The 12,714-nt window shown below is 36.8% G+C and overlaps 1 protein-coding gene across 3 annotated transcripts; it reads right to left on the bottom strand.

Annotated features, from left to right (window-relative positions):
* Nucleotides 1-2,431: 2,431 nt before the first annotated feature.
* Nucleotides 2,432-12,558, bottom strand: hsf2bp (heat shock transcription factor 2 binding protein). 3 transcript variants are annotated; one of them, XM_051902542.1, is made up of 8 exons: nucleotides 12,460-12,558; nucleotides 11,213-11,360; nucleotides 10,172-10,275; nucleotides 8,444-8,593; nucleotides 8,145-8,286; nucleotides 7,912-8,029; nucleotides 7,444-7,547; nucleotides 2,432-3,623 (listed from the first exon to the last, which is right to left on the bottom strand). In XM_051902542.1, exons 1-8 carry the CDS (start codon nucleotides 12,556-12,558, stop codon nucleotides 3,391-3,393), a joined length of 1,098 nt encoding a protein of 365 aa, XP_051758502.1. In that variant the 3' UTR covers nucleotides 2,432-3,390. The 3 variants fall into 3 exon arrangements, with proteins under 3 accessions (XP_051758502.1, XP_051758584.1, XP_051758671.1); XM_051902624.1 differs by lacking the exon at nucleotides 12,460-12,558 and adding an exon at nucleotides 11,804-12,000 and having other exon boundaries at nucleotides 11,213-11,385; XM_051902711.1 differs by lacking the exon at nucleotides 12,460-12,558 and adding an exon at nucleotides 11,804-11,997.
* Nucleotides 12,559-12,714: the final 156 nt, after the last annotated feature.

Below are 12,714 nucleotides of genomic sequence, written 5' to 3' on the forward strand. Positions count from 1 at the left end.
CTTCACAATACCCCATAGATTTTCTATGGGGTTAAGGTCAGGCGAGTTTGCTGGCCAATTAAGAACAGGGATACCATGGTCCTTAAACCAGGTACTGGTAGCTTTGGCACTGTGTGCAGGTGCCAAGTCCTGTTGGAAAATGAAATCTGCATCTCCATAAAGTTGGTCAGCAGCAGGAAGCATGAAGTGCTCTAAAACTTCCTGGTATACGGCTGCGTTGACCTTGGACCTCAGAAAACACAGTGGACCAACACCAGCAGATGACATGGCACCCCAAACCATCACTGACTGTGGAAACTTTACACTGGACCTCAAGCAACGTGGATTGTGTGTCTCTCCTCTCTTCCTCCAGACTCTGGGACCCTGATTTCCAAAGGAAATGCAAAATTTACTTTCATCAGAGAACATAACTTTGGACCACTCAGCAGCAGTCCAGTCCTTTTTGTCTTTAGCCCATGCGAGACGCTTCTGACGCTGTCTGTTGTTCAAGAGTGGCTTGACACAAGGAATGCGAAAGCTGAAACCCATGTCTTGCATACGTCTGTGCGTAGTGGTTCTTGAAGCACTGACTCCAGCTGCAGTCCACTCTTTGTGAATCTCCCCCACATTTTTGAATGGGTTTTGTTTCACAATCCTCTCCAGGGTGCGGTTATCCCTATTGCTTGTACACTTTTTTCTACCACATCTTTTCCTTCCCTTCACCTCTATATTAATGTGCTTGGACACAGAGCTCTGTGAATAGCCAGCCTCTTTTGCAATGACCTTTTGTGTCTTGCCCTCCGTGTGCAATGTGTCAATGGTCGTCTTTTGGACAACTGTCAAGTCAGCAGTCTTCCCCATGATTGTGTAGCCTACCGAACTAGACTGAGAGACCATTTAAAGGCCTTTGCAGGTGTTTTGAGTTAATTAGCTGATTAGAGTGTGGCACCAAGTGTCTTCAATATTGAACCTTTTCACAATATTCTAATTTTCTGAGATACCGAATTTGGGATTTTCCTTATTTGTCAGTTATAATCATCAAAATTAAAAGAAATAAACATTTGAAATATATCAGTCTGTGTGTAATGAATGAATATAATATACAAGTTTCACTTTTTGAATGGAATTAGTGAAATAAATCAACTTTTTGATGATATTCTAATTATATGACCAGCACCTGTAATATGTGGCCTTGTTATGAGATGATCAACAATATTCTCTTCATGTGTGACTGTGTTTTGGCTCATCAGTGTACAACCACATAAAGATAGCACAGGGTTAGTTGTACAGTATATAGTAGGTTGTTGAGTGTGTGATTATTGTGTACTAGGTTTACAACTGGCTAAGCTGTTTTGTTACTATATTTGATACAACAAAACATCTGATCTCTGCCTAATTAATAATCAACATGGATGCATAATAACCTCAAAAATCTTAAAAAACGGTCTAAATTCCATTTAAGTTTTTGGTGAACAATCCTAAAATGTCAAAAGAGACCAACGAGACATGAATTTGCATGATAAAAGCAGAATACATACGTCAATGAAAGGGGCTTTCTCATCAAGTTTTCACTGAAGGGCTTTTATCTCATGATTTAGTTATTGTGTGTCATTTACTCCACTACTGCATAAAGTGACTATTGTACAAACAAATATCTTCAGGAAAAGACTGCTAATGGACGTACTGGACTTCATTATGAGTTGACTACAGTCAGTTTAAAACATGAAACATTACATAGATTACATACATTACATTGGTGTTATGAACCTGTTTTTTTTTATCCTTTGAATCATATTTATTCAACGGTTTTTGAGTGACATGATAAGGTCTGTTTATTATTTTAAGTAATAGCCAAGATGCATTCAGAGAGAGATAATTTTTGTGTCTGTATGTACCCATCCTCTCCCATTCACAAATACTTTTATATGTAACAAAAGAAGTATGTCCAAATTCACAGTACTCTTAAAAGAGTAGGCAAAAAGTACCCGGATGACTTACAACATCAAATGAGATTCTGAAGTGTGCATACAATATTCAAATAAGCACCTACTCAAGAAAGTGCAGCCTGTGAATTCAGACATACTACTTTTGTCACATTCTATTTTTATAGAGATGTATATCGAATACAGCCCTCATGTTTTTGCCGGTTTAGCTGACTGACGTCAGCTTTTATCTCATCAAATGACCTCATTTCCTCTTTCTGTTATCATAATTAGCCATTCAGCTTTAATGATTGGTCACAAAATTATATACTCAACAGGATTATGTAATTTATAAACGCAACACACATTGTAGGTTGTGAGAATATAATAAAGAGAAAGACATTGTGAAAACCTGGCTGATGGTCTTTTTTGATGCATTTCTCTGAGATGGACAAAGGAATATCTTACTAATTGGCTACACTGACAAACACTTTTACAGCAGAACAAATCATCAGAGCAAAAAAAAAACCAACCTTTTATAATCTTTTAATTGTATAACCTGAAACATATTGTTGCAAAATAAATATACAGATGAACAGTAAAGGGGAAAAGGAGAAAGACCACAATCAAAACAATAAATCAAAACTAGAACATTCTATTTGTCAAACATTGGGGGGAAAATTCAACCTAAAGTACAACCTTAAAAAGCTCTGCATTTAACTTTTTAGATACACTGGGCACAATTATGTCTAACATTATTGCTGCTGACTTTCAAAGGGCTGTACTTCAATTGGTTCTGTGACATCTGACCCCTATCTGCTGATTATTCTGCTGCTGTCCTAACAGTGATACTAAGTTTATAATTCCATGTATGCTGGACAACAGAGATGGCTGATGGTGCTAGAAAGGGCAGCACACACTGATGTGATGATAATTTCATTCAGTGTATAAAGTGATGTAAAGGGCACAAAGATTATGTAAGCATGTGGCACAGCTTCTCTGGAATAAAAAACAAAAAACAAAAAAACACATCTATCTACAGTAGTGGTCAGCATTTATGTCACAAAAAAGAAGTAGAAGTATTTTTTTTACACATCTCCAGGGCCTCACAAAGGAAAAGATGACTAAACAATAATATATATATATATATATATATATATATATATATAAAATATAAAAAAGCTAAACTGTCAAATGAAAAATAATTCTTTGCCGAAGCAAGTGTTAAAGTTTTTTGTATATATATATATATATGTTTTTTTTTTTTTATAAAAAAGCTAAACTGTTAAATGAAAAATAATTCTTTGTGTACAAAAAACTTTAACACTTGCTTCGGCATGACTTACGTTTGGAACTGTCTTCTTAGGTTTCTTTAGATGATTATGCCTAGAACATGGCAAAGTCTCAGAACTAGAACTAGTATGTGGTTTGCTGGACCTAGATTAAACCTAGACCTCTCAATATTTAAGAAAGTATGAAAGCCTGGGCTTCACTGCTCCTTCTCTGTGACTTTAGCCTGGGTGTTGGTAAAGCTAGCCAGATCTTCAAGCGTTTCCTGGGCTGTTTGTTTGAGAGCGGGGTGGCAGCTTGAAGCTAGATGGTGGATACGATTGAGTGGGAAAGAGCAGAGAAAATCAGTGGTCATGTGTGACATGATGTCTCTCTCTAGCAGTAAAGACTGTAGGAGCCTCAATGACTGCAGACACACTTCTGGGTCAGGGTCTGTGGGAGAGGGAGAGAGTGTGTTTCTTTGTATGTCATGGGGTTAGAGTCTGTAATCCTCTATACCAGGGGTTCCCAAACTTTTATGTCAGCTGAACCCCTTAGACGCAAAATACACTAGATGGACAAAAGTATTGGTACACCTGACCATTACATCAACAGAGATTTAATGACATTGCATTCTAAATATATAGACATCAATATGGAGTTGATAGGGAAGGATTTCCACAAGATTTTGGAGTGTTTTTGTTGGAATTTTTACACATTTATTTAATAGATCATTAGTGAGGTCAGGCATTGATGTTGGACAAGGAGGCCTGGCTTGTAATTTCCAATCCAGTTCATCTTAAAGGTGTTAGATGGGTTTGAGGTCAGGGCTCTGTGCGGGCCAGTCAAGTTCTTCCACACCAAACTCATCCAATCATGACTTTATGGACCTTGCTTTGTGCACTGGGGCACAGTCATGCTGGAATACAAAAGGGCCTCACCAGTTTGTTCCCACATAGTTGGAAGCATAACATTGTCATAGTCTTTGTATGCTGAAGCATTAATATTTCCATTCACTGGAAGTAAAGGGCCTTGCCCAACCCCTGAAAAACAGACCCATACTATTATCACTTCTCCACCAAACTTTACAGCTGGCATAATGCAGTCAGGTAGGTAACGTTCTCCTGGCATTCGCCAAACCCAGACTCGTCCATCAGACATAAATAGAGAAGCGTGATTTGTCACTCCACAGAACAGCCAAGAGTTCAGTGGCAGTGTGCTTTACACCACTCCATCTGACACTTGGCATTGTACTTGGTGATGTGAGGCTTGCATGCAGCTTCTCAGCTATGGAAACCCATTCCATGAGGCTCCTGCCGTACTGTTTTTATGCTGATATTAATGCCAGTGGAAGTTTGGAACTCTTTAGCTATAGAATCAGCAGAGTGTTGACTTTTACGCACAATGTGCCTCAGCACTCGGTGACTTTGCGTGGTCTTCCGCTTTGTGACTTCAGAACGACTCATTTTTTCCACAAATGTTTGTAAATGCAGACTGCATGGCTAGATGCTTGATTTTATACACCTGTGGCAATTGGTCTGATTGAAACACCTGAATTCAAGAATTAATACTTTTGTCCATATAGTGTATTTGGGTCATTGATGAATAAGGTTTTTAAAAGTGTAAAAAAAACATAATGGAGATATAATTAATTTAAAGTTTTATTAAGTGTTAACAATGAGATTATGTGGTTTTTATAATCAATTAACACTGCTTTTGTCATTTTTTACAAGATGGACATAATTTGTCACCAAAAAAGTCATTCTGTTTAACCAAAATTTCTGTTTTACCAAATGACACTTTTGGTTATACCAAATGATGATATTTTCAAATATTGCTAACAGGCTGAGGCTAGCTAGCTAGCTAGCAAAAGGACAATCAAACATTTTATATTTAGTTAAAGTTTTTAAAATATTACAACATTTTCAATGTTTTATAGCGGTTGTACCGAATGACCTGATGTTTCGGGACATGCGTGTGAGCAAGTGAAAACATGAATTTTTCAAATAGTTAAGGACCATGTGACACGATATTGACCGCGTAACTTGATCCAAAATGGTCCCTTTACAGGTGCTGGTCATCAATTAGAATATCATCAAAAAGTTGATTTATTTCACTAATTCCATTCAAAAAGTGAAACTTGTATATTATATTCATTCATTACACACAGACTGATATATTTCAAATGTTTATTTCTTTTAATTTTGATGATTATAACTGACAACTAAGGAAAATCCCAAATTCAGTATCTCGGAAAATTAGAATATTACTTAAGACCAATACAAAGAAAGGATTTTTAGAAATCTTGGCCAACTGAAAAGTATGAACATGAAAAGTATGAGCATGTACAGCACTCAATACTTAGTTGGGGCTCCTTTTACCTGAATTACTGCAGCAATGCGGCGTGGCATGGAGTCGATCAGTCTGTGGCACTGCTCAGGTGTTATAAGAGCCCAGGTTGCTCTGATAGTGGCCTTCAGCTCTTCTGCATTGTTGGGTCTGGCATATCGCATCTTCCTCTTCACAAAACACTTATAGATTTTCTATGGGGTTAAGTTCAGGCGAGTTTGCTGGCCAATTAAGAACAGGGATACCATGGTCCTTAAACCAGGTACTGGTAGCTTTGGCACTGTGTGCAGGTGCCAAGTCCTGTTGGAAAATGAAATCTGCATCTCCATAAAGTTGGTCAGCAGCAGGAAGCATGAAGTGCTCTAAAACTTCCTGGTATACGGCTGCGTTGACCTTGGATCTCAGAAAACACAGTGGACCAACACCAGCAGATGACATGGCACCCCAAACCATCACTGACTGTGGAAACTTTACACTGGACCTCAAGCAATGTGGATTGTGTGCCTCTCCTCTCTTCCTCCAGACTCTGGGACCCTGATTTCCAAAGGAAATGCAAAATTTACTTTCATCAGAGAACATAACTTTGGACCACTCAGCAGCAGTCCAGTCCTTTTTGTCTTTAGCCCAGGCGAGACGCTTCTGACGCTGTCTGTTGTTCAAGAGTGGCTTGACACAAGGAATGCGACAGCTGAAACCCATGTCTTGCATACGTCCGTGCGTAGTGGTTCTTGAAGCACTGACTCCAGCTGCAGTCCACTCTTTGTGAATCTCTCCCACATTTCTGAATGGGTTTTGTTTCACAATCCTCTCCAGGGTGCGGTTATCCCTATTGCTTGTACACTTTTTTTCTACCACATCTTTTCCTTCCTTTCGCCTCTCTATTAATGTGCTTGGACACAGAGCTCTGTGAACAGCCAGCCTCTTTTGCAATGACCTTTTGTGTCTTGCCCTCCTTGTGCAAGGTGTCAATGGTCGTCTTTTGGACAACTGTCAAGTCAGCAGTCTTCCCCATGATTGTGTAGCCTACAGAACTAGACTGAGAGACCATTTAAAGGCCTTTGCAGGTGTTTTGAGTTAATTAGCTAATTAGAGTGTGGCACCAGGTGTCTTCAATATTGAACCTTTTCAGAATATTCTAATTTTCTGAGATACTGAATTTGGGATTTTCCTTAGTTGTCAGTTATAATCATCAAAATTAAAAGAAATAAACATTTGAAATATATCAGTCTGTGTGTAATGAATGAATATAATATACAAGTTTCACTTTTTGAATGGAATTAGTGAAATAAATCATCTCTTTGATGATATTCTAATTATATGACCAGCACCTGTATATTGGTTACTCTGAATGACATCAATAAAAATCATTTTTCAGGACATTCTTTCTCATAATAAAGAAACAACTTCTACACATAATTTTAATACCATTTTGCACTATGTTGATATATGATGTTATAAAATCATGTCATAATAAAAAACATATACATTTATTACATTTTAAGATATTTTAATCACAAATAAAATGTGTGTATTGGCCTTTGGACAGTTAAACCAAATGACCTTTTGACACTTCAAATACTGGAAATTATATCCAAAAAAGTGTGGAAATTGTGCAGATGTGTAAATACAGTGAACTTAGCACACATTGCTTTCCCAAAATGCATGTTAAACTCACTGTACAAACAGAGATGGCATTTGTGAGAAAACAAGGTGTAATCAAGGAATTTTGATTTCAGTTTTATTTTGACTAAATTTGCATTTATTTATTTTGTCAACACCCAAACCCCGCAGTTCCCTCGCAAACACCCATTTGGGAAACCCTGGTCTTCACAAACAGCATTGTGATGGTGTCTGACTGGGATTTTATGAACTCTAAAGTTTTGAGAGGCATCTCTCAGGAACTCACAAACATATACATACAAACCTTCCAGAAGGGTGCACAGAAGAGGAAGAAGTCCAGGACTCTCACTTATAAGCTTCAGTCCGTTCACACTGATAGTGATATTATATAAAGCCATTAGCATCAATCTGCACACAAAAATATAAAGTTAAATACTTCAGGAAGTAGCACATACATTGACTTACAATATACATTACATACAATAACAACAACAACTTAATTTCTTCTAAGAAACCTACATGTGAAAGTAAGACTGCATACTGGGCCAATTACACGTGTCCACAATAAAGAAAAGGAAAAATCTTTCAAAAATCTAGTTAAAACATTTTTATTCATGACATGAAAAAAATGTCATGTGGTGTAACCATGTAAAAAGTCACATTTTCCTTTCACCCTGAAGAGTCCACAACTTGATCGTTATTCCCACAAATAAATCATTTATATCACAAATATCAGTCATTTTCGGATGTGTATTTTAAAGTTGTGACATACACTTTGAGTTTTGGAAATACTCCTGGTTTCATTAGTCCCAGTAGCCGCATCAGAGTACCCAACAGGATGTTGGCAGAAGAGGATAGGAAGTCTCGTCCACAAGACACAGCAGCTACATCTAAAACCAATGAATAGATGAAATTACCATTTCTCATGTTCTTGAGATGGTAATATATAAATATGTCATGAGAGTTAGATGGAAATAGTATTTAGAACAAACTCTGTGCCCTCACTGGTAACAACACCAGCCAGCGCCAGAACGAAATGATGCTCATGTGAGTTGTAACTCTGTTGTGGCTTTGCATCTTCATCCAGAGACTTGATGAAAGACTCCAAGGTTTGACCTGCTATGCTCAGGAAGGGCTCCAGTTTACCCTGTGGACAAACATGTATGCAGAGTAAGCCTACCTGGTTGAGGTAAAACAAATTAATGTCCTTCAAACACCCCCCCTTCCCCCCAAAACAACCCGGATTCACTTTTACTGGAAGTCATCACTTAATAGTGTCCACTCTCAAAATGGTACAAACTTACATCAGTCAATATGTCTCTGATTGCTTCCTCCCTTTGGGATGCACTCCAGAGCAGGGTGCAAGACGCAGCGCCCACCTCAGTACAAAAGTCTTTCTGTTGTTGCAGCTGCTCTCTGCACTCCCACAACTGCTGCTTTAGAACCAGCTTCTCCTACAATTGTACAAATGTAAATCTACAACCTTCTTGACTGCAAAGGCCCATCATTGTCAAAGATTATATTCAAAGGTCCCAAAAATATTTCTGGCATATTTTCAGAAAATAACAAATGAATATATTAAAATGTATATGGGTCATTGACGAATAAGGTTCTTAAAAGTAAAAAAAAAAAAAAAAAACCTAATGGAGATATAATTAATTTTTAAGCTTTATTAAGTGTTAACAATGAGATTATGTGGTTTTTATAATCAATTTACACTGCTTTTGTCATTTTTTACAAGATGGACAAAATTTGACACCAAAAAGTCATTTGGTTTAACCAAAATTTCAATTTTACCGAATGACACTTTTGGTTATACCGAATGAGGATATTTTCAAACAATGCTAACAGGCTGATATCTAGCTAGCAAAAGGACAATCAAACATTTTATATTTAGTACAGGTTTTTAAAATATTACAACATTTTACATGTTTTATACCGATTGTACCGAATGACCTGATGTTTCGGGTATGAGCAAGTGAAAACATGAATTTTTCAAATAGTTAAAAGAGAGTTAGTTACTTTGCTTCATGACCATGTGGTCCCTTGCAGCTGTCTGAATGAAGTCACATCCTGTCACATGATATTGACCACATGACTTGATCAAAAATGGTCCCTTTATATTGGTTACTCCGAATGACATCAATGAAATGAATTTTTCCAGACACTCTTTCTCATAACAAAGCAATGACCTCTACACATAATTTTAATACCATTTTGCACTATGTTGATATATGATGTTATAAAATCATGCCAGAATAAAAAAATATATACATTTATTACATTTTAAGATATTTAATCACAAATGAAATGGCTGTATTGGCCTTTGGACGATTAAACCGAATAACTTTTGATCCTTCATAATCTTTAAAATACCTTTATATGTGGCAAAATATAATTAAAACCTTTTGGATTCAATAAAAGAAATCTAGTTGTACTACCTTACATACTTTGGATATCATACATTCGTTTTTAATTATTATTAAGGCCTTTGGACAAAAAAATTACCTGTCACGTCATTGAACCAAATATTAATGATTAAATAAAATAAATATAAATAATTGAAATAAATTTCATAATACTAAAAGTTTAATGACTCAATGTTCTTCAGGGTTTACACTTTTCATTACAAATGAATTTACACAAATTTTCTAGTTTTTTTCTCACAAATTTCTAAGAAATTTCTACCTGATAACATTTTAGAGTTTGACATAAATGTATATACATTGGGTTAGGGTTTCCGTTTCCATTTCCAACACACACACACACACACACTTTGTTTTTACTTATTTTAAAGCTGACTTTGTCTTATTTTAGATCATGGTAAGCTGCCCTTTAGTCCCTTTGGAAGTGTGATGAGGCCCTCTAGTGGGTCCCAGCACTCTGGTTGAGAGCCACTGCACTAGTTAATAGATATACAGTATATTAATGAAAAACAATTTGTGCAGATGCCTTCCTAGAATCTTCCTATAAATCATAAGGTTTCTTTTCAAAGTGATCTCATACATTTCTTCTCCGGTCTATTTTAGTACCTGTCTCTCTCTTTGACAGTCGCTGAGTGCAGCTTCTAGTCTGGAGCGGATGTGCAGACAATCGTCTCTCTGTTGCTGCTGCTCACGTTCACTGCGTTCTTTAACTATAGAACAATCAAGAACTTTTTAATAAGTCAACAGTCAGAATTAACAGATGACTACATTAGATTCACCACTTAGTATTGTTATAAATGCTGTTAAACAGGGCTGTGCACCATTCAGAACTGAACTGAGACAGTCTTAAATTTTGGTTTAGTTGAATTTGCACTAAATTTGAATTGATCCAGGGAAAAGGATGCCTAATTGCAATTTGAATGCAAGTAGCAGAAATAAATGGAATAATAACTGTAATTTTTAACGAGAATAGTTAAAAATTAGAAGAGATTGTCTTTGCTAAGACAAACTTTGATTGTTGGCTTAAAGCTATGTTCATATTGTATAAGTGACATATATATTGTATAAGTACTGTAACTTCTGTCAGCCATTGAATGAAAGCGAGGCTGAGAAATAGACATCTTTTCAGTGGGTTGTGCTGTCGTTTAATGTGTTTTTGGATTGTTCTGCTGACGAAACACTGCAAAAATATCTTTCCAAGAAAAAAAAAAAAAAAAAAAAAAAAAAAACTCCAGACAACATGAGCTATGGAAAATTAAAAGTGATCTGGGAACTTTATACAGTGGATGCCATTGAAAACACGGCAAGTCTATCCCTCACAGCCTTGCTTTCATACCTGTCGTGGCGCTGCACTTAACAGTGGAAGAATGCTTTAATTTTTTTCTTTTTTTTTCTTCAAAATGCATTAACTGTGTCGGTTTCTTTTAAATTGCAATTCAGTAGATTCCTCTTCCTGTTATTCCAATTCAAATTTCAATTCAACTTCCTATGTGGTCAATTTCATTCAAATTCCAGCTCTTGAATTAAAAGCTTCAGTTCAGCTGAATCTATAGATGTCTATAGTACAAAGCCCATATTGTTTCTATATTAGTGCATATACTTTTGTGTCATAACTGAGCACAGATACTATAAAGAGTTTTTGCTTACAGGCGTCCAGAGACCGTCCTTTATGGATAGTATCAATAAAGTCACTATTTATGACTTTTGGCATAAACTCTCGTAGTGTTCTGACTTCTGCCTCCAATCTCTCGAAGTCTCGCTTTCTGACTCGAACGAAGCAATCTGATCCCACATCCTTTAAACACATCATTTTTTGTTTACTGTTAGAGGTAGACAAACGTTACAGGGTAAGTTTGACATTGGACAGGGCCATCTGCTGTATGCACGGTACCAAATTACCCCCATGAAGTGTATTTTGCGTTACTGAACGTGTGTTAATGGTGGAACACTGACATCTTGTGGTAATGCTGATGCTTGCTTTAGTCTTGATACAACTACCCTAGTTTTAAAAGTCGTTATAACATAAGAGTTGGTCTTGGAAAGCAATTAAAATGCTTTTGTGGTGACAAACATGTATTTGGAAAGTCTTGATATGGTTACAAGAGTATAGAAATATCAAACAAATCTTTAATTAGCTAACTAGCTAGCTAAACACTTGCACAGAAGCTTAATTTGATCCACTTAACTTACACTATTTTGTCAACAACAACCTTGAACTTGTAAAAATGGTAAAGTTACCTCTCCTGCAGATGACAAAGACGAAACATTAGCTGTTTTGGTTGTTTTCATTTCAAAAAGTGCAAATTTGATAACGTTGGATGAAAGACCTCTGACCTATTAAAATGTTTAAAAGATGTCTTTAGCGCCCCCCCGCTGTTCAGCGCAAAACAAGTCATCTCTTGTCACCCATCCCCCAAATCGAGAACAGACATTGGCGCCTCCGAGAACTTTTTTTAATGGTGTTGCCAGATGGGCAGAGTAAAAATCAGTCACCGTGATTTTGCCAAGACATGTTCGTAGATCAACATATTTTCAACAACATTCCTGTCCAAAAATATACTTCTAACCCATCCCCACCCCTAAAGCACCTTATTCTACCCACTTATCCCTAAAATCAGAGGGAAATGACAACACTGACTGTTGTAAGCCTAAACTTGACATAAACTGTAAACTTGCCTCTCAAATCGGATTGGTTGATTGAAATGTTGAATTTTTACCTGTAACGGTTACTTAAATGATTTATTTGTATGATCCAGGCAGATATGATATAGTCAAATTAAAAAACATTTTTGACTTACATGAAACCAGATAATTTACATGTTACCATATAAAGCATACTATTCAATTTACATTTAGGCCACCCCGCAATAGTATATTACATTATTAATTATTACCGCCATGCATTCAACGTTCTGTGAAACGAGTCTTTTGGTTTCAAATTCAAATCGAGTTCCTGAACACGCCTGGTGAGACTCCATGACGGGTTTTTCCATACGTCATTATGTTGTCTGGGTCAAACCTGATCCCCAGCCCCAGAAGAACTCCAGCACGGGATTTCTAAACAACCACTCAAGATACACTTTGAGAGAGTGAGCTCTGCTCACTCGCAGTTTAGTCTCACTGCCTCCTTTGTGTGTGTGGACGGTGCT

Source organism: Ctenopharyngodon idella, chromosome 1 (genome assembly GCF_019924925.1).
Source record: "Ctenopharyngodon idella isolate HZGC_01 chromosome 1, HZGC01, whole genome shotgun sequence".
NCBI lineage: Eukaryota > Metazoa > Chordata > Actinopteri > Cypriniformes > Xenocyprididae > Ctenopharyngodon > Ctenopharyngodon idella.

Coding starts and splice junctions, on each gene's coding strand:
- hsf2bp (XM_051902542.1), bottom strand. CDS start 12,558: ATGGAAAAACCCGTCATGGAGTCTCACCAGGCGTGTTCAGGAACTCGA. Junction 8,594..10,171: donor ACTGTCAAAGAGAGAGACAG/GTACTAAAATAG, acceptor GTACAATTGTAG/GAGAAGCTGGTTCTAAAGCA. Junction 3,624..7,443: donor TCTGTGCACCCTTCTGGAAG/GTTTGTATGTAT, acceptor CCTCTCCCACAG/ACCCTGACCCAGAAGTGTGT.